Below are 23,767 nucleotides of genomic sequence, written 5' to 3'. Positions count from 1 at the left end.
ATTTGATTCCTTCTTCTGCAGCCCTTTATCTCTTCCACTTATCAACTCCCAGCTTTTCACTTAATCCGCCTCCCACATCCCTTCCCCTTCACCTGGCTTCAACTACCACCTGCCAGCTGGTCCTCCTTCCCTTCAACCCACCTTCTTATTCTGGCTTCTTTCCCCTTCCTTTCCAGTCCCGATGAAGAGCCTCAGCCCAAAACTGTTTATTCCTGTCCATAAATGCTGCCTGACCTGCTCAGTTTCTCCACCATTTTGTGTGTCTTACGTTTAGATAAGAGACTTGGGATTTCCAATGGGCTAATGAACCTCACATTGATTGAAGAGAGCTAGATAGAGACCGAGACATTTATGGGGAAGGTGGAAGATGATGCAGTGCGGGGTTGAAGATGAAAGGAAACTGAATTACCTGATAAGGTCTTCATCCAAGTACTGCACTGAGAGAACCTGGTTGTGCCAAAAGTACCCAATGTTGGGCAGTTCTAGGGCACGATTCTCCAAGTACTCTGCTATATCCAAAAGAGGCATTGTATGAGTAAAGGTGTTGTTGTTTTAAAGACACAAAGATGATTGAGGTCAGGAAATATAGAGTGCAAAGAAGCACCCAAAATTCATTACCTTGACTTTCAATTGATAAAGGATGAAAGAAAAAGGGTTATACAATTGAGCATCTTAGCATTAATTGAACATTTACAATTCTTTCAATAGGTTTGCAGTTATTAATTTGTTTATGGTCAGGGATAATCAGGATTCCAAAAACCTGACAGCTTGGACAACACTAAGCACATTCCATCGGGCATTTTCATGGACAAGCAACACATCGATTTTTTTTTCAACTCCTAGAACCATCACCTGAAAAGAATTTTGTCTCAAGTTTATATTTACCCTACTGGGAAAATTTGATGTTTGATTCTTTGATACCTTCAGTACAACTCTCAAAGTATTTTGATACTGCAAATCTCAATTTGAAAAAGCCAAATTATCTAAAAGGATGTTGATAATCTAACATGTCACTAAAAACACTTGTTTGCTTTAAGTAAGCATCTATCTTTAAGTCCATTTCTATGGAATAGTCAGGTGATTGTTTTCCGATATCGTCCCAGGTGCTGCACATAACTGCTGAATGTCAGTGCAGTGAGCAGTGGCTGGGGATGAGAAGGCCTGGGCAGCTAGAGGGTAAGCCTTCAAGAAGTAACGAGTGGAGTTCCTAGTGTCAGACTCCAATTTGGCATCTGCTCAGGTAGGCTGTTTTATAACAGTACAGGGCTTTTATTGATGGAAACAGTCCATGCCTTCCACTGGCCCTCAGTGCCAGGTGCAAAATTTCAGGGATAACTTTGAAGGGTTACACACCATTAGGCATTATCGTGCATGTCGAAACACTATCAATATCCCTGAGGATCTAACCTGGTCCCAATATATCGATGCAGCTATAAAGGCGGCAAAACAGCAGTTATATTTCATTATTCTCTGTAACTTCTGCCACCTCCAATGGGATCCCACCACCAAGCACATCTTTCCCTCCCCCCCCCCCCACTTTCTGCTTTCCGCAGGGATCGTTCCCTACGTGACTCCCTTGTCCATTCGTCTCCCCCCCCCCCCATCCCTTCCCACTGATCTCCCTCCTGGCACTTATCCTAGTAAGTGGAACAAGTGCTACACCTGCCCTTACACTTCCTCCCTCACCACCATTTAGGGCCCCAGACAGTCCTTCCAGGTGAGGCGACACTTCACCTGTGAGTCGGCTGGTGTGGTATACTGCGTCCGGTGCTCCCGGTGTGGCCCTTTATATATTGGTGAGACCCGACACAGACTGGGAGACCGTATCGCTGAACACCTACGCTCTGTCCGCTAGAGAAAGCAGGATCTTCCAGTGGCCACACATTTTAATTCCACGTCCCATTCCCATTCTGATATGTCCATCCATGGCCTCCTCTACTGTCAAGATGAAGCCACACTCAGGTTGGAGGAACAACACCTTATATTACATCTGGGTAGCCTCCAACCTGATGGCATAAACATTGATTTCTCTAACTTCCATTAATGCCCCTCCTCCTCTTCTTACCCCATCCCTATTTATTTATTTATTTATTTATGTATATGTTTTTTCTATTTTTCTCTCCCTCTCACAATAACTGCTTGCCTGTTCTCCATCTTCCTCTTGTGCTCCCCTCCCCCTTTCTTTCTTCCAAGGCCTATGATACTCCCCCTTCTCCAGCCTTGTATCCCTTTTGCCAATCAACTTCCCAGCTCTTAGTTTCATCCTTCCCCCTCCTGTCTTCTCCTATCATTTCGGGTCTCCCCCCTCCCCCTCCCACTTTCAAATCTCTTACTATCTTTTTTTTTCCATTAGTCCTGACAAAGGGTCTCGGCCCAAAACATCAACTGTACTTCTTCCTATAGAGGCTTCCTGGCCTGCTGCGTTCCACCAGCATTTTGTGTGTGTGGCTATATTTCCCTTGAAGTTTTAGAAGATGTGGTTTGTCACTTAAAACACTCGCAAATTTGACCAGAGGTATGGAGAGCATTCTGACTGGCTGCAGCACTATCTGGTATGTGTGTAGGTTGGTGTGGGGGGGAGGGGGCTGCTGCACAGGACTGAAAGAAGCTACGGAAAGTTGTACCATTAGTCAGCTCCATCATGGGCACTAGCCTTTGCAGTTTCCAAGACACTTTCAAGGAACGGTACCTCAAAAAGGCGACATCCATTATTTAGGACCCCCATTGCCCAGGACTGGCCCTCTTCTCATTGTTACCATCAGGAAGGAGGTACAGACACCTGAAGGTACACACTCAGCAATTCAAGAACTGTTTCTTCCCCTCTGCCACCCGATGTCTAAATGGACTTTGAACCCGTGAACACTACCTCAGTTTTTTTAAAGCTATTTCTGTTCTTCCATTTCTATTTTTAAATTCAACTATTTTATATACTTACTGAAATTCTTTTTTTTCTATATTTATCATGAATTGCATTGAACTGCTGCCTGTAAGTTGACAAATTTCTCAATACATTTCGGTGATAATAAACCTGATTCTGATTCCCATGTATGGTGAACTTGTCAGATGTGAAAGAATCTGGAAGCCATGAACACATTTCCACCTTCACATTTGCACGTGATATCTTTTTATGCAGAGCACACAAACAACCTAATTCGAAGGGTCTACTCCTCCACAAGATGCAATGGAGCATTCCTCATGAATGGATCCTGCAATCTATGGAAGTTGGTATTAGTGAGTTAGGAATGCATTTCCTTCACTATACCCTCCAAAATCCATAATGGTGATTAAAAAGCTTCTCACCTGAATCTCCCTTTTCAGTTGAAAAGGGTGCAAGGAGATCCATGTACAAATATTAAAATCTCCCTTGAAATTGCTATTACTGCCAGGCTTTTTGCCAATGCTCTTACCAACATGGAAAGTGCTGGACTTGGCAGTTTTTTAAAACCAATATTTTCCTGACTACTCCAATGTTAAAGCCCTGAATCCAGCAGGGGCGAGAAAGTTTGCAGAGATTTTCTTGTCTATATGTCAGAATATCTTCCTGTGCAGCAGTGCCAAGTTATTCAGCTCTGTTCATTTGTAATGGAGCTGTGAGGGATCATGGCTAGTCTCAATTATTGTGTATTTTTGACCAATTTTAAATACTTTTAGTAGTAGTACTACAATGTATTCAAGTGTTGTTTTCATTTACTTTAGTTTTAAAATCATTTGAATAATGAATAATCCAGATGTTGCTGGAAAACATTAGCTCAAGGCTATCTGGAGTCCAATAGTGGAGCGCAGATTTACTGGAATTCCCCAGCCTGTACATTGGAGAAGTTTGCTCACCAATGCTATGCCAGGTTGGATCAGATACAAGGTCCATGAGTTTAATCATTTCAATGGAGATTTTTTACAATGGAAAGATAACTAGATTAAGATTTTTTTGGTTAAAATCCCTTAATGTAATTAAATTTAATGTAAAATGGTTTTAGGACATTTTAGGTAATTTTGATTAGATAAGTTTTTTTCCCCAAAATTCTTTTGACTGAAAGATGCTGAAACAATGAAGAACATTTTTGACAGTCAGCAAATCTGAGGAATGCTTTTTTGCCATTTTTCAATTCTTGCACTTTCTACTTTGTATGTAGACCAGGTTAGAGTGTGAAGGACTTGGTACTATACAGGCATAAGTGAAAGTGATGTGGTGTTCTTGATTATTGAGTTCATTCTTAATGTGCAGGCAGTGAGCTGCACTCAAAGTTCTAGGCCAATTGTTTCTTAATGATGTTGATGTCATAAACCAGGGGGTAGCAAACCTATGCTACGATTTCACTCACAAAATTGTTGTTGGCACTCAGTATGCAGTGCTGCCCCTCGATTCTTTAAATCTCACCCATGATAAAAAAAATGTAACAATTATCTTTTCTACCAAATGAAGCAGCCCACGTTGTTTTTTTTTAAACCTGAGAGCAGTGAAATGTTTTCCATGGGAAATATCTCATGCCAGCTTGGTGCCAGCTGGTCAGTTGCAAGAACATGTGACATTGAATGATACATCTCAAAATCCTTGCAGACATGGTGCACACATCAGCTTTTGATTAGTAAATTGGCATTGGCTTCATTTTGCTTACAGTTTTTCTTGTTGTTTGTGAGTGAGCATTGGATATACAGTGAAATCTTTGTTGTCCAGGGCAATGAAAAACCCAGCTGAAGATGTAACATCAGTGCTATCATCAATATGGATCGAAAGAAATTTACATAAACTATATCTTTTGTTAGTTGTTCTATGTTTGTTCCTATCATTAATATTCCATCTTTTACTGTGTTTCTGCTCACTGGCAAATCCTTAATGCACTGATGTTATATCATCAGCTGGGCATTGCACTAGACAACAAAGATTTTGCTTCCTGAATACTTTTGGGTGTATCCTATGGATTTTGAGCTGCTGATCATGAAAATCACAATGCCATTTCCCGATCATGCACCATTTTTTAAAAAAACCACCTATACATGTTATTTCATTTCATAATTCAATTAAAATGTTGCCTAGAATGTAAGCTGAAAAGTTTACTATCTTGTCCAGGCATGCTTAGGCAGGCAGATGCTGCATGACAGGACAGGTTTTAGAAAGTCTATAAATTTCCATGAAGGAGTTTGATATCTGAGACAGATGTTTTCCAGAATAATTGATGCTAAGATTAAGGAAGGCAATTTTGCTGGTCCACAAAACAAACTGGTCATCAATGACAGGGAATTCAAAGAACTTCTAGTGGGACCGGAGAAAATTGCATGGAAGGCGTTCAAGCATATTGTTGAAAATTTTCTTTGCAACTAGAGAGCACCAAACTATATGGAGCTGGTTGACAACATGCTTCAAGCATACAAAACCATGAAGTGGAACATGTCACTAAAGATTCATTTTCTGCATTCCCATTTAAGCTTCTTCCCTGCAGATCTTGTCACTGTCAGCGACGAACATGGTCAAAAGTTTCACTGGGACATTGCAGTCTTTGAGAAACGGAATCAGGGCAACTGGAATGCATCAGTGCTGGCTGATTATTGTTGGGACACATCAGAATGGGAATCAGGTTTATTATCACTGGCATGTGATGTGAAATTTGTTAACTTAGCAGCAGCAGTTCAATGCAATACATAATCTAGCAGAGAAAGGAAAATAATGATAAATAAAATGTAATAATAAATCTATTACACATGTTGAATACATTTTTTTAAATGTGCAAAAAGAACAGAAATACTGTATATTAAAAGAAGTGAGGTAGTATCCAAAGCTTCAACGTCCATTTAGGAATCAGATGGCAGAGGGGAAGAAGCTGTTCCTGAATCACTGAGTGTGTGTCTTCAGGCTTCTGTATCTCCTACCTGATGGTAACAGTGAGAAAAGGGCATGTACTGGGTGCTGGGGGACCTTAATAATTTTTCTAAGAAAATGCCTCAGACACTGAGTAGAAATGAAAATCATCAAAACATTTTATCTCAGCTGAACTATTGCAAAGCATTAGCACCGTTATGCAATAAAATCCATTATATTCAATAACTTAATTTCTTGTTTCTCGTGTTACGTATCCCGTAACTGGATCACTTACCAGCAAAGACAGAGAGGTCCGTTGAAGTCTGATGGCACTATTTTTTAGAAGTTTTTATTTATAAAGGGGCACAAAAATAAGGTTAATACAAACATTCAGATAACATACGTCGTCAATACTCAATCTAAAGCGCAGGTATAGTAATAATCAATAAGAAATAAGCTCTATCGTTGTCTAGGGGTAATATGTATTGTCCAATGTAAAAAGTCTCTCGAGGTCACTGCAGTTCCACCAGCTGCCGTCTTTTGGGTGTCGCGGTGGTGCACTTTGTTGGAGAGAGAGAGAGATAGGTATAAAAGGGAACAGTTACCCGGCGGGTTTTTTCCAACCTTTATGAGTTCGATCCGTCGGAGTCTTGTTGGGGAATGGCTGCTCACTTGTGGCCTCTCCTGTAGCTAAAGCCATTCTTCCGTGGTGAGGTCGCCAATCCCAGACAAGGAAAAGACGCACACGAACCCCCCCCACCGGTTGTCGCTATTAAACGCTGTCACAGGATTTCTAGCGTGTCTTCTGGTGGGTCTGGGGGGGCCGTCTTTACAACCCCTCTTTTATCTGAGCTCACGGGGTCTCAGATGTCAATCAGGTTGGGATGATGCAATCTCTCTCCGTCTCTCCACCCCCGTTGCCCTGAGGGTATACACGTAGTACAGTTCCCAATTCACAAAGGTGTCTCCACGAGACAATGACCACAGTCACCAGCTTTTGCCTTGCCGTGAAACGAGGGACACTACACGTATCTTTCTCTTCTCTTGGGTCATTGACCCCCCCTTCACTAGGGCTCTTGCGATTCTCACAAAGGAGGGGGCTGGGATCATAACACCTCCCCTCTTAAAAACGTTTTTACCAGCGGTTAAAACGGAGTGGTACAGAGTCTTACAGAGTTTTAGGATTTAACATAATACAAAAGCTTTTCTTTTAACTACAGAGCTGTACCGTCATACATTTTTCTGCGTCTAAACAGTTAACGATTACAGTGGAACTTCCTTTAATATGGTAACATCTTGTCCCTGACTAAAGGCTGGTAGCATCAGATTTCAACAGGCAGGGTTCCAAGGGGGTTGTCTTTGTTATTCACATGCTTTATCAAAATCCCATACAGCCGGTTTTTCTATTTAAAAATTAGCCGTCACCTCTTTTCCGGTGAGTTCCTACGTGGGGGACCTGGGTAATTTGGCGAGGTACTCTCTTGCCTTTCCGTTCCATAAGGGTTATTCTCTCAACACCGTGTCCCAAACTTAAATCATCGTGTGAATTTCCACCCAATTCTTTAATGTTACATAGGTAGCTAACCCTTTTGTCAAGACCATGCAGGCTGTTGGGTTTCAGTTCAAACCTTTCCCTCAGGCCGCATTTAAATTTTGGCCTTTTCACAGCGCTCTCTTGAATAACAACAGCGTGTGGGGCACCTTTACATTCCAAATCAACCTGTAATCGATGCACAGGCACCACGTTACCAAGCCATCGTTTCTGTAGCCTGGTTGCTTCTTCTGACACCAATCTAAACTTTAAATTTTCTTCATTCGATTTGGTAACTACAAACTTCCCGTTCCCTTCAATAATAATGTTTATCCCCCCATGGTCGAGTTCCACTTTAAGGTTCACCACCCCTTCGTGTACCAACACCTGGGAACCCTCCCTTCCCCAATTACCAGGATTAACCCTGTCTTCACTGAACCCAGTCCATCTGACCCACAGGGACTGCATTCCTTTTCAACTGAATCAAATACCTCAGACTTTTTCTGAGCTCCATTACTAGGTTCAGTACCACGTGCATCCACATCTTGGACACACTCAAACGGGACATCTGCCTCTTCCAGGCTTTCAATACCCGTACCCTTTTCAAATTCTAAATTCCCCTGATCCTCCCAGTTCCTCTCTGGGCAACTCCCTTCCGGAGTAACCGCAACCCCGCGGGCTGAAACAACCTCGTCTGCCAACCCAGCAGACCTCTCCAAGGTAATGACATCCTTTTCATCTAGGACTGCCTTCATCTCATTATCGGGAACACCTTGATAACTCTCAACTTCTTCAAACAGGGCTGCCATCCCCGACAGATCATCCATGTCCAACTCTGGACCTTTTAAAAGCTTTTTCCGTTTCTCATCTTTATTTCCTACCTCTAGGACCTTTCTCTTCGCTAAGGGCAGATCTAGCTCCTCTCCCTTAACCCCTTTCACTTTACTACTCTTCAGTTTACCACCCTCAGAACCCTCGTGGTACAGGGTCGGTAGGACCGTCTCGGCCAAATCAATACTGGCCAGATTTAAACTGCTCGCTTTCTCAGCTGCCTTTCTCGACAGGCTGCGAATGCTCGCGCCTGTGGTACAGACTGGAGATGCGAGGGGCAGGGCTGCAATCCTCACAGGCTGTTTGGGCCGTGTCCAAACCTGCCCCCCGGCTAAATCATTTCCAAGGAGGACGTCCGCGTCAGTTCTCGGGAATTCTGATGGCACCCCTATTTCGACTGGTCCAGATACCAGCTCACAATCCATAATTACCTGATGTAGGGGCACCATTTCTATTCTTGTACCTATCCCCTTCACCGACCGAATCTAGTATCTCACGGCGGATCAACGACAGCTCCGCCCCGGTGTCTCGCCAGATTCGGATGGGAATGGGTGGGTCTCCCCCCTTCACGGACACGGTTCCGGGTGACAGCCAAGTCTCTGACCCCTCTCGTACTCTATCTACCCGGGGCTCTCTCGTCAATTTACTGATTACCATGGCACACCCGATAGGGACCGCTGCTCTCCCTTTTTCTGGCTCCTTTCTCGGAGCAAAGCACCTAGAGGCAATATGTCCTCCCTTCCCACAATTAAAACAGGTCAAGCCCGGAAATCTCGGGCCGCCTGGCCTTTCCCCCTCAACCTTACCACTAGCTCCCGGCGGGACCTCTGCCTCAGCCGGCGGACTTCCTCGGTCGTTCCCACGGTCTCTCGGGTAACCTTTTGGCGAGGAAAACTTTGTCCTGTGGGTTAGGGCATATTCATCTGCGAACCTAGCAATTTCCGAGATGGACTTATTCGGCTTCTCATTCAAATACATCCGGATCTCCTCCGGAACACACCCTTTTAATTCCTCAATCAAAAATAACTCCCTGATACGCCCATAATCCCCGTCCACCTGTTCCGCGGTGCACCAACGGTCCAAGAGCACACCCTTTTCATAGGCTAGCTCGGTATATGTTTGATTCCACCCTTTCCATAAATTTCTGAAACTTTGTCTATAAGCTTCAGGTACTAGCTCGTAACTCCAGAGAATGGCCTCCTTTACTTTGGCATAATTCTCCGCGTCCCCTTCCTCAACGGCCAATGCCGCATATGCTCATTGTGCCTTCGCTTTTAACACACTTTGTAACAACGCCACCCACTGCTCTTTGGGCCACTTCTGATTTACTGCCACCTTTTCAAAAAGCAAGAAATAACTATCAACATCCGACTCTTCGAATGGAGGTACTACCCTCAACTCCTAACATTAAACCTCTCCTCTCGATCTAACCCTAGATCTCTTTGCTCTTTCTTTAACTTCTCCATCTCCAAGTCATGTTCCCTCTGTTTCTGTTTCTCCTCATACTCTTTGCTTTACGGCTCGTTCCTTCTCATTCTCGGCTCGTTCCTTCTCGTTCTCGGCTCGTTCCTTCTCGTTCTCGGCTACTTCTAGCTCTTTTAGCTGAATTTCATGCTGTCTTTGTTTTTCAGCTTGGTCCTGCTCTTTTTTCACCTCTAACCTCTTTAGTTGGAGCTCCTGGTCCCGTTTCACCTCTAACTCCTTTAGATGGAACACCTGCTCCCTTTGTTTGTCTGCCCTTTCTTTCTCTCTCTCAGCCGCTTCTAGCTGCTTTATTTTAAATTCATGTTCCAACCTTAATTTCTCCAACTCTAACTGATCCATCCCACTAGCTGGTACTTTTTCAGGGATATTTTCCAAGACCCCAGCTTCGAACACTTTCTTCCCAATGTAATACCGAGTTATGGCCCCTCGCACCTCCCGCTTTTTCATGGACGACTTCACCTCTGTGAGGTCCAATCCCTTCGCCAAATTTAACAAGTCTGATTTGGTGGCCGCCTCTAGCGCCTCCACAGTCGGGTTTTTCATAAATTCACCCACGTCCATCTTTGCTGGTTTCCCATCTGGCTACCTGCGCAACCAGATCCAAGTTTGGACTTACAGCCCGATTCACTGGCCTCCCAATTTGGTGTCAAATCCCGAGACGAGAATCCCAAGTTGTTACGTATCCCGTAACTGGATCACTTACCAGCAAAGATAGAGAGGTCCGTTGAAGTCTGATGGCACTATTTTTTTTTTAGAAGTTTTTATTTATAAAGGGGCACAAAAATAAGGTTAATACAAACATTCAGATAACATACGTCGTCAATACTCAATCTAAAGCGCAGGTATAGTAATAATCAATATGAAATAAGCTCGATCGTTGTCTAGGGGTAATATTTTGTCCGATGAAAATATAAAAGTCTCTCGAAGTCACCGCAGTTCCACCAGCTGCCGTCTTTTGGGTGTCACGGTGGTGCACTTTGTTGGAGAGAGAGAGAGATAGGTATAGAATGGAACAGTTACCCGGTGGGTTTTCCAACCTTTATGAGTTCGATCCGTCGGAGTCTCATTGGGGGATGGCCGCTCACTTGTGGCCTCTCCTGTAGCTAAAGCCATTCTTCTGTGGTGAGGTCGCCAATCCCAGGCAAGGAAAAGACGCACACGAACCCCACCACCGGCTGTCGCTATTAAACGCTGTCACAGGATTTCTAGCGTGTCTTCTGGTGCGTCTGGGGGGGGGGGCCGTCTTTACAACCCCTCTTTTATCTGAACTCACAGGGTCTCAGATGTCAATCAGGTTGGGATGATGCAATCTCTCTCCGTCTCTCCACCCACGTTGCCCTGAGGGTATACACGTAGTACAGTTCCCAATTCACAAAGGTGTCTCCACGAGACAATGACCAGTCGCCAGCTTTTGCCTCGCCGTGAAACGAGGGACACCACACGTATCTTTCTCTTCTCTTGGGTCATTGACCCACCCTTCACTAGGGCTCTTGCGATTCTCACAAAGGAGGGGGCTGGGGTCATAACACTCGATATCCCTACATGATACAAGTAGTCTGAAATTATACTTGTCTTCAGCTTCAAGCGGTCTATCATAAAGAAAATTCTGAGGAAGCAACAGTGTATTTGTTCGATGTTGTAGGGATGACAATATATGCAAAGAACTGTTTAACTTGGTAATGTTACCTGAACACACCAAAGCAGCTGAAATATGTAAGGCCTTAGCAAAAGAATTGTATGCTTGACTTGTTAACCTTTCAAAAATAGTTACACTGATAACTGACGGTGCACCCAATGTGATTGGTAAAGAGGCAGATTTCATCAGTCTGTTTGCAAATTATGTTGGATATTTATTAGTAGGCTTCATTGCATAGTACACAAGGAGGCTTTATGTGCAAAAGCTGGCCTTAAGGAGCTTAAAGAAGTGATTAAAATTGTAACTAAGGTGGTTACTTTTATTTCTGGGCATACTCTGAAGAATAGATAATTTTAGAGTTTATTTATTTATTGAGATACAGCGCAGAATAGGTCCTTCCGGCTCTTCGAGTCATGCTGCCCATCGACACCTGATTTAACCCTGGCCTAATCACAGGACAATTTACATTGACCATTTAACTGGTTATGTCTTTGGAGCCTGGGATGAAAACAGAGCATCCGGGGAAAACCCACGCATTCCATGGGGAGGACGTATAGGCTTCCTACAAATGAAGTCAGAATTGAACTCTGAACCCTGAGCTTAATAGTGTTGCACTAATCACTACACTACCATGCCACCCTTAGGGAGGTGAATTCAGTGTTCACAGGACTATTTATTGAACAGTACAGGTCCAACATCTCACGATATTGCACCGACCCTTTAACTTACTCCAAGGTCAATCAAACCCTCCCTCCTACCTAGTTTCTCCATTTTTTCCCCCTTTCATCCAGTTGCCCACCAAAAAGTTTCTTAAATATCCCAAATGTATCTGCCTCTACTACCATCCCTTGCAGTGCATTCCACATACCTATCACTCACTGTGTAAGAATTAGTTTATAGATCATTACAGAAAGTCTCTCTGGTGCTTCACACGCACTCCCCTCTTCCTTTCCCTTTTCTCAATCATGATTCCCCTCTCCCTGTCCCTACAATAGAGACCCATATCAGAACCAGGTTTATCATCACTCATGTTTATCATGAAATTTGTTTATTTTGCAGCAGAACAGTGCAACATAAAAAATTACTGCAGTACTATGTGAAAGTCTTAGGCACCCTAGCTATATACACGTGCCTAAGACTTTGGACAGTACTGCATGTTCTGGGCTCCCTTCAGCAAATCAGTCTCACGTCAGGTTTTACATCGAAAAGGCCTCAGTCAGAGGTTGGCTGTGTGTATTGTAAGGTGTCAGATTCACCTAGGACAAGTAGAGGCTATTTCTCTGGTAAAAACCTATGCCAACTGAAAAATTCAGACCGTACTTATTTTTACAGCTCTTAATTGTTGCACTACAGTCAGGTACTCCACTTTCAATGTTTAGGAGCCCCCTCTGTTTCTGTGTCTCAAGATAACAGCTACAAAAGCCACAATGCCAGTTTCCATTTGTATAGGTTACATTAGCCAGCTTTCCAAATCATCTGACAACTTGGTTTCCATCTAGTTACATGTAATTGTGCTTCACCAGAAGTTGAGAAGGCAGTAATTTTCATCCCTACCACAAAGGAGACTCTTTAATGGTGCTAATTTAGGTTAAGTAAGTCAATCTTGGAAGGTTGCTCAATCATAAGTCAAGTTTCCCACTTAATTAAATCTTTATCAGAAAAATACAGGCAATCGATTATTAGCTGATAAAACACTAACAAGGGTGTGGTGAACTACATATACCTGTCTGGACACACCCCCTCGCTGACTGCTCCTGTGGCCCCACCCACTGACCATGGCTCCTCCCACAGACCCCGGTTATAAGGCGATTGGGGCCTGAGCCCTGCCCTCAGTCTCCAGGATGTAGTATGGTGGTCAACTGCTGCTTGTTCTTTCTTCCAGTCAATAAAAGCCGATATCTCGCCTTCACGTTTCAGAGAGAGTTATTGATGGTGCATCAAAGGGAATGGATAAAAGATCATTAAAATTAAATAACCTAAGTTTATGGTAAGACTTTCATCAAGACTTCACAGACAACCTTTATTGTTTGTATTCTGAAACTCCCACAATAGCCATTGAACAAACTTGATTTGTCCCTCAATTAAAAAACTCATTTCCCCATAATTAAAAAAAAGTTTACTCACTCCTTTCAATCCCCCACAGCATCAATCCATCTGCAATCTCCTTCAATACCTTTGTTAATCTGTATTCTGCTCTCAGTGTCCACCCCATTTCAGAGAGCCATAGACATCCATCTATGAAGCCTCCATTCTGTCACTAGTTCCTTCCCTTCAGTTAGAACCCACATGACCAAAACGTCATGCATCTTAAAAATTAGTTATGCAGGTAATGGAAAGTGGGGTCACAGTTAAGAAAGCTTTTGGTACATTGGCCTTCATAAATCAAAGTACTGAATACTGGATATTATTTTGGAGTTGTATAAAACATTAGTGAGGCCTAATTTGGAGTACTGTGTGCAGTTCTGTTCACCTACCTACAGGAAAGATATCAATAACATTGAAAGAGTCCAGATAAATTTTGCAAGGATATTGCCAGTACCTGAGGACCCAAGTTACAGGAAAAAGTTGAATAGTTTAGGACTTTATTCTTTTGAGTGCAGGAAATTGAGGGGAGATTTGATAGATGTATACAAAATTATGAGGGAAATAGATAGGGTAAATACAAACAGACTTTTTCCACTATGGTTGGGTGAGACTAGAATTAGAAGTCATAGGTTAAGGGTGAAAGGTGAAATATTTAAAGGATACCCAAGAAGGAACCTCGTTCAGAGGGTGGTTAGAGTGTGGAACCTGCTGCCAGTGGAAGTGGTGGATGCAAGTTCAATTTCAACATTTAAGAGAAAGTTGGATAAGTAGATGCCATGGTCCAGGTGCAGGTCGATGGGATTAGGCAAATTAATAGTTCAGCTCAGATGAGATGGGCCAAGGAGCCCATTTCTGTGCTGTGGTGCTATATGACTATTTTATCCTCCATCTTACATTAAGTATATTTGTCCTCATTTCAATTTTAAAATAAAACTGATGGATAAGAAATTCATTCCAGAAATAAAGTTAAATTTTTTCAAATTTTATTGAAACAAAAATTGACCTCCTTTCCTTCCCAATAACAACAATGAAATCTCCAAATATAAATGTGATGTTTCTTTGCAAACCATTGTTTCGTACCTATAATAGAACATCTTCAACCACAGGAATAAGTGCAGTTTATCCGTAGGGTAGCATGTACGATTAAGAAAGCACTTATTCCATTGTTATTCTGGTGTCAAATTAAAAAGAAGAAACTATTATCAGTCACAGTCTTGCTCACCAAAGCACAGTGTTAAAATGTCATCTGTGTCAATAGTTCATACCTTGTGTGTTTCCTCCATCTGACAGAAATTGTAAATATCACTGGGGGAAAAAAATGAAAATCACCTTTACTTAAATAGCTATCACAACCATAATCACATTTTTTGTATAAAATTAGAGGGGAAAAAAAGCAATTCGGAAAAAGATGTTAAATAAAAACCTGCAAGAATTAACTGAGTATAAATGAGTAAAAATCAAAACACCCTTTTTACTGCTGGTGAGCACTGATTCACCATTCTCTTCTTCTAGTTCCAGCTGCCAGAGATTGTGTTCACCAAACAGTGAATTAACAACAGCAGTGTAGAAAAAATATACTTCATTCCCACACATTAAACGAGACTGTGCCAAATACAGCAAATGTTACCACCTGCATTTACAATTTTTGAATCTTTTTTTCCAATGCAGGTTCTTTCAAATATACTGCAAAACAAGATGGGTGGATTGAAACTGGTGATACTCGTTTCATGCAATACAATATTTTGCATACAAATTATACAGTAACTTAAACATACAGTAACAAAGCACAAGACAGAAGCTTAGTATCACAGCTTTGATTATAAATGATTGAATATGCATAGTACCAAAGCAAAATTATTTATAATACTGTTGAATAGCTAGATAATCACATGATGATTTCAGCACGCAACATAAAAATACCTGTTTCTTTGTAGAAATGTATGACATTTTTATTTGGAGTTATTACCATTTGAAAAGGCTTTATTTTCTAGATGCACAATCTAGATACATTCATTATTTGTCATTCAGATAATACTTAGTCATTCAAAAAGGCATTGGTGCAGATTTCAAGTTTAAATTCAATTGCTTATTTAAATCCAGTTTTTTTAATCTACCAGCACACATTAAATGCTGGTCCATATGGTGGGTTCAACATCCCCTCTTAAGATTGTACTTAAGACTCAAATAGTTTTTGATGTTTCAAAATAGAAAGCATCATAGTTATTTGGATTAGAATCAAATTTATTCATACCCTCATTCCTTATTCTACATACCAGACATGAACATTAAAATCTTGCACTTGTACATCAATTTTAACTATTTTCAGACATTTGGAAACATTTCATAATAAATGACTTATGAATTATTGCCATAATCTGTTGCATGCCACGGAGAGATTTGTTGACAGTTATCTTACAGTAAAAACAAAAGCTCCAATGCACCCTAAATTTGCCTGTAGCAGCGACACAGGCACTGGACATTTGTTGTTTTGGGAACTGCAGCTCTGAGCACAGCTATGAGCATTTTGCCTGATAAAAGGATTTGTCTGCAGCCAACAATGAGGAAAAACCTGCCAGTCCCTCATGACTTGCACTGCAAAATTAGTATTACACTTATGAAAAATATCAAGTTTTAAACCAGCAGAACTGATGGTAAACCATTTCTTTAACGATGGCCAGAGTGATCTAAAATGACATACAATGAAAATAAAAGATAAATTGCCTCATTAAGTTAACTAACGTCTTTTTTGGCATTCATTTTGGAAGAATGTGGCTGTCTACTGGCGCTGGGTCAAGATTATGCCGCAATTTATTGATAGCAATACCACAGCAACACTACCACTTTAAAATTAGGATCTTCCTTAGGTGGAAAGTTATGCATTAATATAAAAGTGTGCTATGGTTATTAATAGTTCAAGAGAAGCCTCCAGTTTGAATGTAGTCGATCAATTGCAAACACTGGTTTGAATATTTTAACACTAGTGTTAAATATTTATCCTCCACGCAGACCACAACCTTGTCATGGTTTGGAGGCTTGCGTGTCTCAATAATCCAGGGAGCTATATTTGCTGGAGTCAGGGTTTTATGCTTTGGCTCTTGGTAGGGCCACCCCAACCAAACAGGTCAAAGGGTAGAGGCCAGACTAAGAGTGGTCCACCAGTCCTCCAGGTTCGGGGGTTCAACTCAGGCTAACAAACCCGGCTGGTAAAACTAAATTGTTACAGAAACAGCAATGGAGAATCCCTCTACATTTGAGAGTGACAGTATTCCTGAGTCTCCACCCAGGACTTGCATGACTGACAGGTAGTGAAAACCAAGAGGAAGCTACTGACACGATGAAGGAAGCCCTGAACACCACAAGAAATGGAGGACTGTCGTTGCTGGCTGAAATGCCAGCAGCATAATAGGCAGCAAGTTAAACATTTGTGTGCAAAACGCACACTTGTATTTTAATCTTGGCACAAGGTGGCATTTATTCCTTTGAAAAAAAATTAATAGAAGCAAATACTTGGAACATTGTGTTTTTGAACACAGAATGCAAATTAACGTATCGACGATATGCTGAAGGATATTCCATGTAATAGCAGTAAAGCACCATCTTTGTTAACATTGTTTTACTTGAGGTGTCCATTCATTTTGCAATCTGTACAGAAAACAATGATCTGGTTATCCATGATTTTTTGGAAGAACTCAGTCCAGTGTATAACCAGCAGAGATTCTCCTCTCTTGTTACAAGAGAGAGGCTACTGTCCTCTAACTAAACACTAATTCTGGGATCAGCTTTTTTTCCAGTTTGAGAGTAATCCTGGAATATCAGACTATGGCAAGTAGCAGGATAGGTGGGCTCAAGAAAGGGAGGACACCATAAAAATTCAGTAGTATTTCCATAATTGCCACTTTCAGCTAAATCTAGACACTTAACAATAGGACCACTTGATTCACTTAACCTAATCTCTCGAAACAGGATAGCATCAATCAGTTTTCCTTTCTAAATTAGCTCCAGCTGAAAACATTTATGGAAGCCTGGCCAACACACTGGCACAACGTGCATTCACCGTGATTACTGAGATGTCAGTCTCTTTCAACAATAGCAGAAAGTTGTGCCTATAAAACTGAAAAATAAAAACTCAAGAGAATCCTAGTTTGCCTTTGAAACATTTAGTGTCCTTGTCCCAACATTAAACTCTAAAAATTACTTTCAAAAGTTTCAATTGCAAGGGTGCAGCGAAGTAGCTGAGCACAAGTTCTCATTGTTCAAATAGTGCTACACGATGTTTGAAAACTTCTCCTCAGCAATTAGTATTCTTTTATTAACTGCAGTAATACACACTCTAAAAAGTTACTTTGGTATCTGATAGCTTCCATTGCCAAACAAAAGTCATACAAATAGGTAGTTTGCATAACCGTCATTGCTTCTTCAACAAACAGTGGAATACAATTTAGCTCAACAGGAGTTGGACCATTTCTGGTTTATTCCCCTCTATCTTTATTTAGATTTTATGGCAGATTCCAGTGTTATTCCTCATGGTGCCAATATTCTAGACTAATGAAAGCAAGTTTCCAAAGAAATTAGGATTTAACTGAATTCCTGACTAACTATTGCCATATTGTTTTGCTTGGTCTCTGCACATTAGAAAGCAGTTCTCTCCAATTAATACTCGTTAACATTTTTGTGATGAGGAATTGGTTTTGGTGAGACCCAACACAATTCACCTTTCCAAGCTGTAAAGCTCTGTTGTGCCAATTTTAGGAAGCAATTCTGTCGACTTCAGCCATCCACACTGTATCATCTAGTTTGCAATGTTTTACCAATTATTTTGCTCAGATGTAAATTGATGCTTTGAATTAATATTGCAGGAATCAATTTTAATTTAAGAAATCAAACATAAAGTATCTGGATGGCAGCAAGGAGATCAAATTAACTTTTAACGTAAAACATCAATATTCATCTTCTATAAATGTTATTTGCTATTCAGAAAGAAAATCTGATTCAAGTTCCAACAATGAATGCTAAATATCCATTAACTACTACACTGTGCCAATGATTTAAAAGGTTTAGTAGTTCAAGCAAATCACCTGTCTTCAATTTGCTCAAAGTAGTGCCACATCTACCACTACAGTATTGTTTCTACAAATACATTATTCCACAGATTACATTTCTGGACTGTGTAGAATGGGAAGCGGTATGAATAAAATTGTTTGTGACTATAATACCGTTCAGGACAGTCAATATCTAAAGCAGAAATTAAAGAGTTTCAGATTACATACACATAAACAAATACATTTATTTTAAACCATTCTCTATCTTTAGTGGATCCAGTTCTTGCACCATAGCTTAATTTAGCTCCTGCGGTTGAGCTTATAAAAGCAGATGTGCAAATAGAATTCAACTATAATGTAAATAAGAGAACAATTCATAGGAGGGTGAACAATGTTCATGCTAGACTTAAAGCGAACAAAGCCTCAAATGTCTGCATTGTTGATTCACATTTTGGATATTACCAAGATCCTCCTTCACTCGCTTCCTCTCACAAACCACTTCACATTTACACCTGACTGTAACAATTGCACAGGCAAACACATTTATCAATGGGCTGTGAATTTGGCAAGAGATATCTGTTGTAAGATTACTTTCAGTGTTAAACTTTAGCGAAGTCTCAGTTATTCTACAGTCAGCACAGAAGGCTAATGTTTTGGACAATGTTCGAGAAAGGATTTGTTGTCATTGCCCCAATAATTCAGAATCAGCACTAGTTCAGCTTCCACCGTCAGAATGTTCTTGGAGAAAATATTTGCTCCTCACTTCAAGTCATGTACTGAGTTATAGCCCGCAGGGCATAGAGGAGTTCAGCCTGCATACGTGCTTCCATCAACAGCAAGTTAACATGGATCTGAGGAAAATAAAAACAAGCAAACTTTTTACTCAACAGAACAGTAGGTTCGAAATCATTCATCTATTGTGCCATTCAAGATTAATGATGGATCGGACACAGAATGCTCCAGGTTTCATGATCTTGATCTCAAGTACATCATTTGACGGGACCAGAAGGAAAAAATTCTCCACGTTTTGTTTCAACTAAATTCAAAATGCCAGTGAAATATGAAAAGTACATTTTCATTCCAAATTACCTTGTTTTAAATACAGAAGAGGAACAAGAAATAAAAAAAAATTAAGGGGGAATAGAAAGCTAACTTTTCAATTAATCTCAAACTATGCTAGAAATAAAACAAAGCAGATTCCACTTGGATAGCTGAATAATACATTGACACATCAACCTAAATACATAAATGTAAAGCGATAATAATGAAGAAAGATAAAGCCATTTATAAATTCATTAAATTAAAAGTCATTACAGGTGTAAACTAAAGCAAAATCAAACTTACCATCTAATAGAGTACCCAGCTGTTTTGATCTTTTTGATTCTTAGTTTTAAAATTAATCAGCATTTTGTTTTACAAATTTCTTTCACTAAGGGAGATCATTCAAAATTTGTAATACATCATCAGTACCAGATCATAAAGCTGTTAAATCAGGAAGATGCTTTAATTTCACCCAAGAGGTCACACACGTTCAGGATACATCATGCAAGTACCGCATAATTGATAGGAGGAAGTCTTGAGGAGGATTTCATTTTTGCAATTACAGTCATCCAAGTATTGGTTTGACACAGCTGAAGAATTTATTGGATTAGAAGGGGGAATTCCAGCCACAAATGACTAATTACCTCCTGTGGGGAAACAGCAGTTTTGCCAGCTGTTAAGTTCAAACGGACCTTGAGGTGAGATAGCTGATGACCCCTCCCCCCACAACTAAACTCACATGAGCCTAGCAGATTTTATTTCAGATTTTCAGCATCTGCAATTTGATTAAAAAAAAATTAATATAATTGAAAAACGGTGCAGATTAGGCCCTTCCAGCCCTTCGAGTCAAGCCGCCCAGCAATCCCCCGATTTAATCTCTGCCTGTCCTTTTTAATTTTAATGGGACATTCCACAATGACCAATTAACCTACCAACCTGTACATCTTTGGATTGTGGAGGAAAGCAGAGCACCTGGAGGAAACCCAGTGGTCATAGGGAGAATATACAAATTCCTTACAGACAGCAGGACATGAACACAGGTCAGCTACATTGTAAAGTGTGCTAACCAATACGCTACTGTACCAGCGGAGGACAGCTAAAAACATGCACTTTAGGTGACAAATTTATCCCAGTGCAGGCTTGCATGTTCGCATTTTAAATTACATTTTTAAAAAGGCATCAATCTGAACTTGTAAAATGTTTCTGTTAAGAGGCAAGTTAGTTTCAAAGCCTTCAGTGACATGAAAGTTATCAGAGTATAAAGTCAGTGGCACATCAGCCAAGGCCAACTTGCCTCTCGGAGTCCACTCCATCTTACTGCATGCCTCTTAGGTGTGGAGGGCAGGTTGTTAGCAAAAAAAAATCATTAATGTACATTATGAATGATGAGCCTGGGCAATGGATTGGGACAGCCCAACATTCACAACACAGGAATGCAAAATTTTGTAAGGCTGAAAGTCTAAATATCTGACAAGTTTACTATTCCAAAGAAAAAAAAACTCCTTTCCATTGAAAGATGGTAAAATTGTACAGAGAATTTCAACGCTTTACCCCAATGTTTTCCCAGATACTTCCTTTAAAAAAAGAGAAACTTAATTTCTTTATTGGGAAGACCTTCACTGCAGCTGTTTAAGGACCAGCCCCAGGCAGCTATTGACCTTGTGGGTTATTGAATTAAAATCTTGAGATACCAATGAGTTGCTGTCCTGCCATATTACAAAATGGAAAAGAATTTCCAAGTCACGTTCACAAAGGTATTCTTCGTGACAGCAAGGCCTGCCGACAGTCACAAAACCTACTACCACAGCAATTTCAGCAATCAGTACTCTTCAATTCCAGTACTATTACTGTATATTACTTGCAATAAATTAAACATATTGACTTCATGTTCTGAAAAATTTCCAACTTGATGGTGTATTTACCAGTGGATACATACAGAGCACAAGTTAATCCTGTTCATGTTTGGAGAAATCAGATTTGGCCAATCTGTTGCCAGCTGGGAGTGAAATAATGGAACAGGTTTCTCCAAATCATGGCATCAAAAAACATCGATGAAGAAAATAGAAGTAGCAGTGCACAAACAAGCTTTGAATTTACAGGATACCGTTCAATACTAAGCACTCAAATAGCAATGGATTTCAATTTTGCAATAAATTCTGTGGCTAAATATGTGATAGGAGCTCCATTCTTAGGGAACAACACTGCAGTGGCTTCAGGGGACCTCTGCAGTGTGGTGATGTATTTACTGAAGGTAACTGGAACTGGAAATCAATAGAAATTGAGGAGAATGCTCCTTCCATCCAGTAAATTGATAAGAACTATTTATTAAAGGAAATTAGTAAACCAACATCAGAACAATCAAGATACTGTTATGGCTTAATCATTCAATGCTATATAGAGCAAAACAAACAAACACCAAATGCTCACCCTGCGCATATCGAAGGCCATATTTATGTCGAAGGCTTAATTTTACATAATCATTACTTGTACAAGAAACTGTAGATCACTTTCTGTATAACCGAGAGAGAAAGCAAACCCTTATCACAGAATGGGAGGAAAGTTTTAAAAGCTGAAATACAAATGAGAATGTGAACTGGCAAATAAAAAACATTAATGAGAAGGAAGAACCTCCAACACAATAAATGGGGGGGGGGGGGGGGGATATCAATAAAACGCTATTTCCCAGTTTTGATCTACTCACCTTTTCAGAATGTTTGAATTGCCGCCAGAAACTATCATACATGCGTTTTGTGGTTCTTTCAGGATAGCAGGTCACCGTCTTGATATAGACCTTTAGACTCCGTTCTAGCAACTGATTAACTTCACCATAATCATAATCGTCATATCTTTAACAAAAATAATAGCAAACAATTTCAATCTTGATGTTTCAATCTTTAAAAGATAGTAGCAACGTTAGAAACATTGACATACTTGACACATATCTTATACCAAAAGTGAATATATTTTGAAACAGAATTATTGGGGATGAGGGGATTCCCCACAAGACACGAGGGGATTCCACAATCTCTCAGTGCATGAGGGGTTGTTAAGCACAGGCTTGATGGCATCAGCTCCTAAATCACTAAGATAATAACACTAAAGTAAATGAAGTGTCAATAAGTACTTACTGAAAATAGTACATCGCCATTGAACTAGTTCAATCATTTCTAATAACTGAATATTAGAATAGTCTGTTTTTACTTTTGGAAAAAAAGATCATTTACGACTGACTTTCACAGTCTAGTTCTGGCACACAGTTCAATATGAAGACAACTCATTCTGTACTGGCTGATTTGCAAATATGGTAAGAAGCAAGAAAAGATGTAGAAGCTACAGCTCTAAACATGTTTTACTTAAATCAGTAACATCATAGTCATTCAGATCTTTGGCCTCAACATCATTTTTCCGTCTTTCTCTCCCCTATGGCCGTCATTTCACATTTAGTAGATATTTGCATATCAGTCCTGAAAATACTAAATGATTAAAAATCAGTAAACACATTCTGAACATACATCTAGTCAAGAGGAGAAGACTAAAATACAAGTAGAGATTTCAAAAGGAACAACTGTGCTTGACAAATTTTCTCATTATATCCCTTAACATGGTAACAGACATGGTAGACAGATTTATTATAAGGACAAATTATAGTTAAAGAAGGCTTTATTACAGGAATCCCAATGGGAAATTACTGGAGATGAACAGGGGCATAACAACCTGATTAAAATCGATTAGAAACAAACAAAAGTCAAAGAAAACGTCTCTCCCGTAAAATTGTTACTGATGTTCCACTGAGTTCAAACTGTGGCCATGTGTTTTTCTCCCACTGTCAACATCAAAGATTTGATTATAGGCCTGGTAGGAATAGTGTGTAAGTGTGTATATCTCAAAAATCACAAGTTTTAATGAGACATTACTGAACCAGAGGGATTTGGGAAATAGAGATTCAATGGACAGCAGCCCATTAACAAAAAAAAGTGCCTAAAATTTAATCCAAAACCCTCCCCAAATGCTGTGAATGTTGGATATCCAAAATCAAAACAAAATGTTAGAAATAGGAACATCAGGTACTATCGAGAGAGAGAAAGCGTGAGCAAGCGAGCATCATATGTGATACATGGTTCAGCAAAGGAATGATGCAGAGTGGATGATATGCAAGCTGTTTTCCAAATCTGAGGGACGAGCGGTTAAGATTGTCTGTAAAAAACTGAATAAAAGACACAAAAACCTCACTACAAGAAGTGGAAGAGTGAGCCACTGGTTGAGATACAAGGTCTAACAATGTTCAAGTATATATGGTTAGATATTGGTAGTCAGAAAGGATGGAAGTG

At 40.4% G+C, this 23,767-nt stretch overlaps 1 protein-coding gene across 2 annotated transcripts in view; it reads right to left on the bottom strand.

The window, feature by feature from the left end:
- Positions 1–14,325: 14,325 nt before the first annotated feature.
- Positions 14,326–23,767, bottom strand: part of LOC140726653 (sestrin-3-like) — a 128,241-nt gene continuing 118,799 nt past the window's right edge. For both annotated transcript variants that reach the window (XM_073043312.1, XM_073043313.1), the window contains 2 exons: positions 22,141–22,285; positions 14,326–19,249 (listed from right to left, as the gene is read on the bottom strand). In XM_073043312.1, coding sequence (XP_072899413.1) covers positions 19,163–19,249; positions 22,141–22,285 — 232 coding nt within the window. In that variant the 3' untranslated portion in view covers positions 14,326–19,162. The remainder of the gene's footprint in view (positions 19,250–22,140; positions 22,286–23,767) is intronic.

This window comes from Hemitrygon akajei, chromosome 4 (genome assembly GCF_048418815.1).
Source record: "Hemitrygon akajei chromosome 4, sHemAka1.3, whole genome shotgun sequence".
Classification (NCBI taxonomy): Eukaryota; Metazoa; Chordata; class Chondrichthyes; order Myliobatiformes; family Dasyatidae; genus Hemitrygon; species Hemitrygon akajei.
This window is presented reverse-complemented; position numbering and strand designations above follow the sequence as displayed.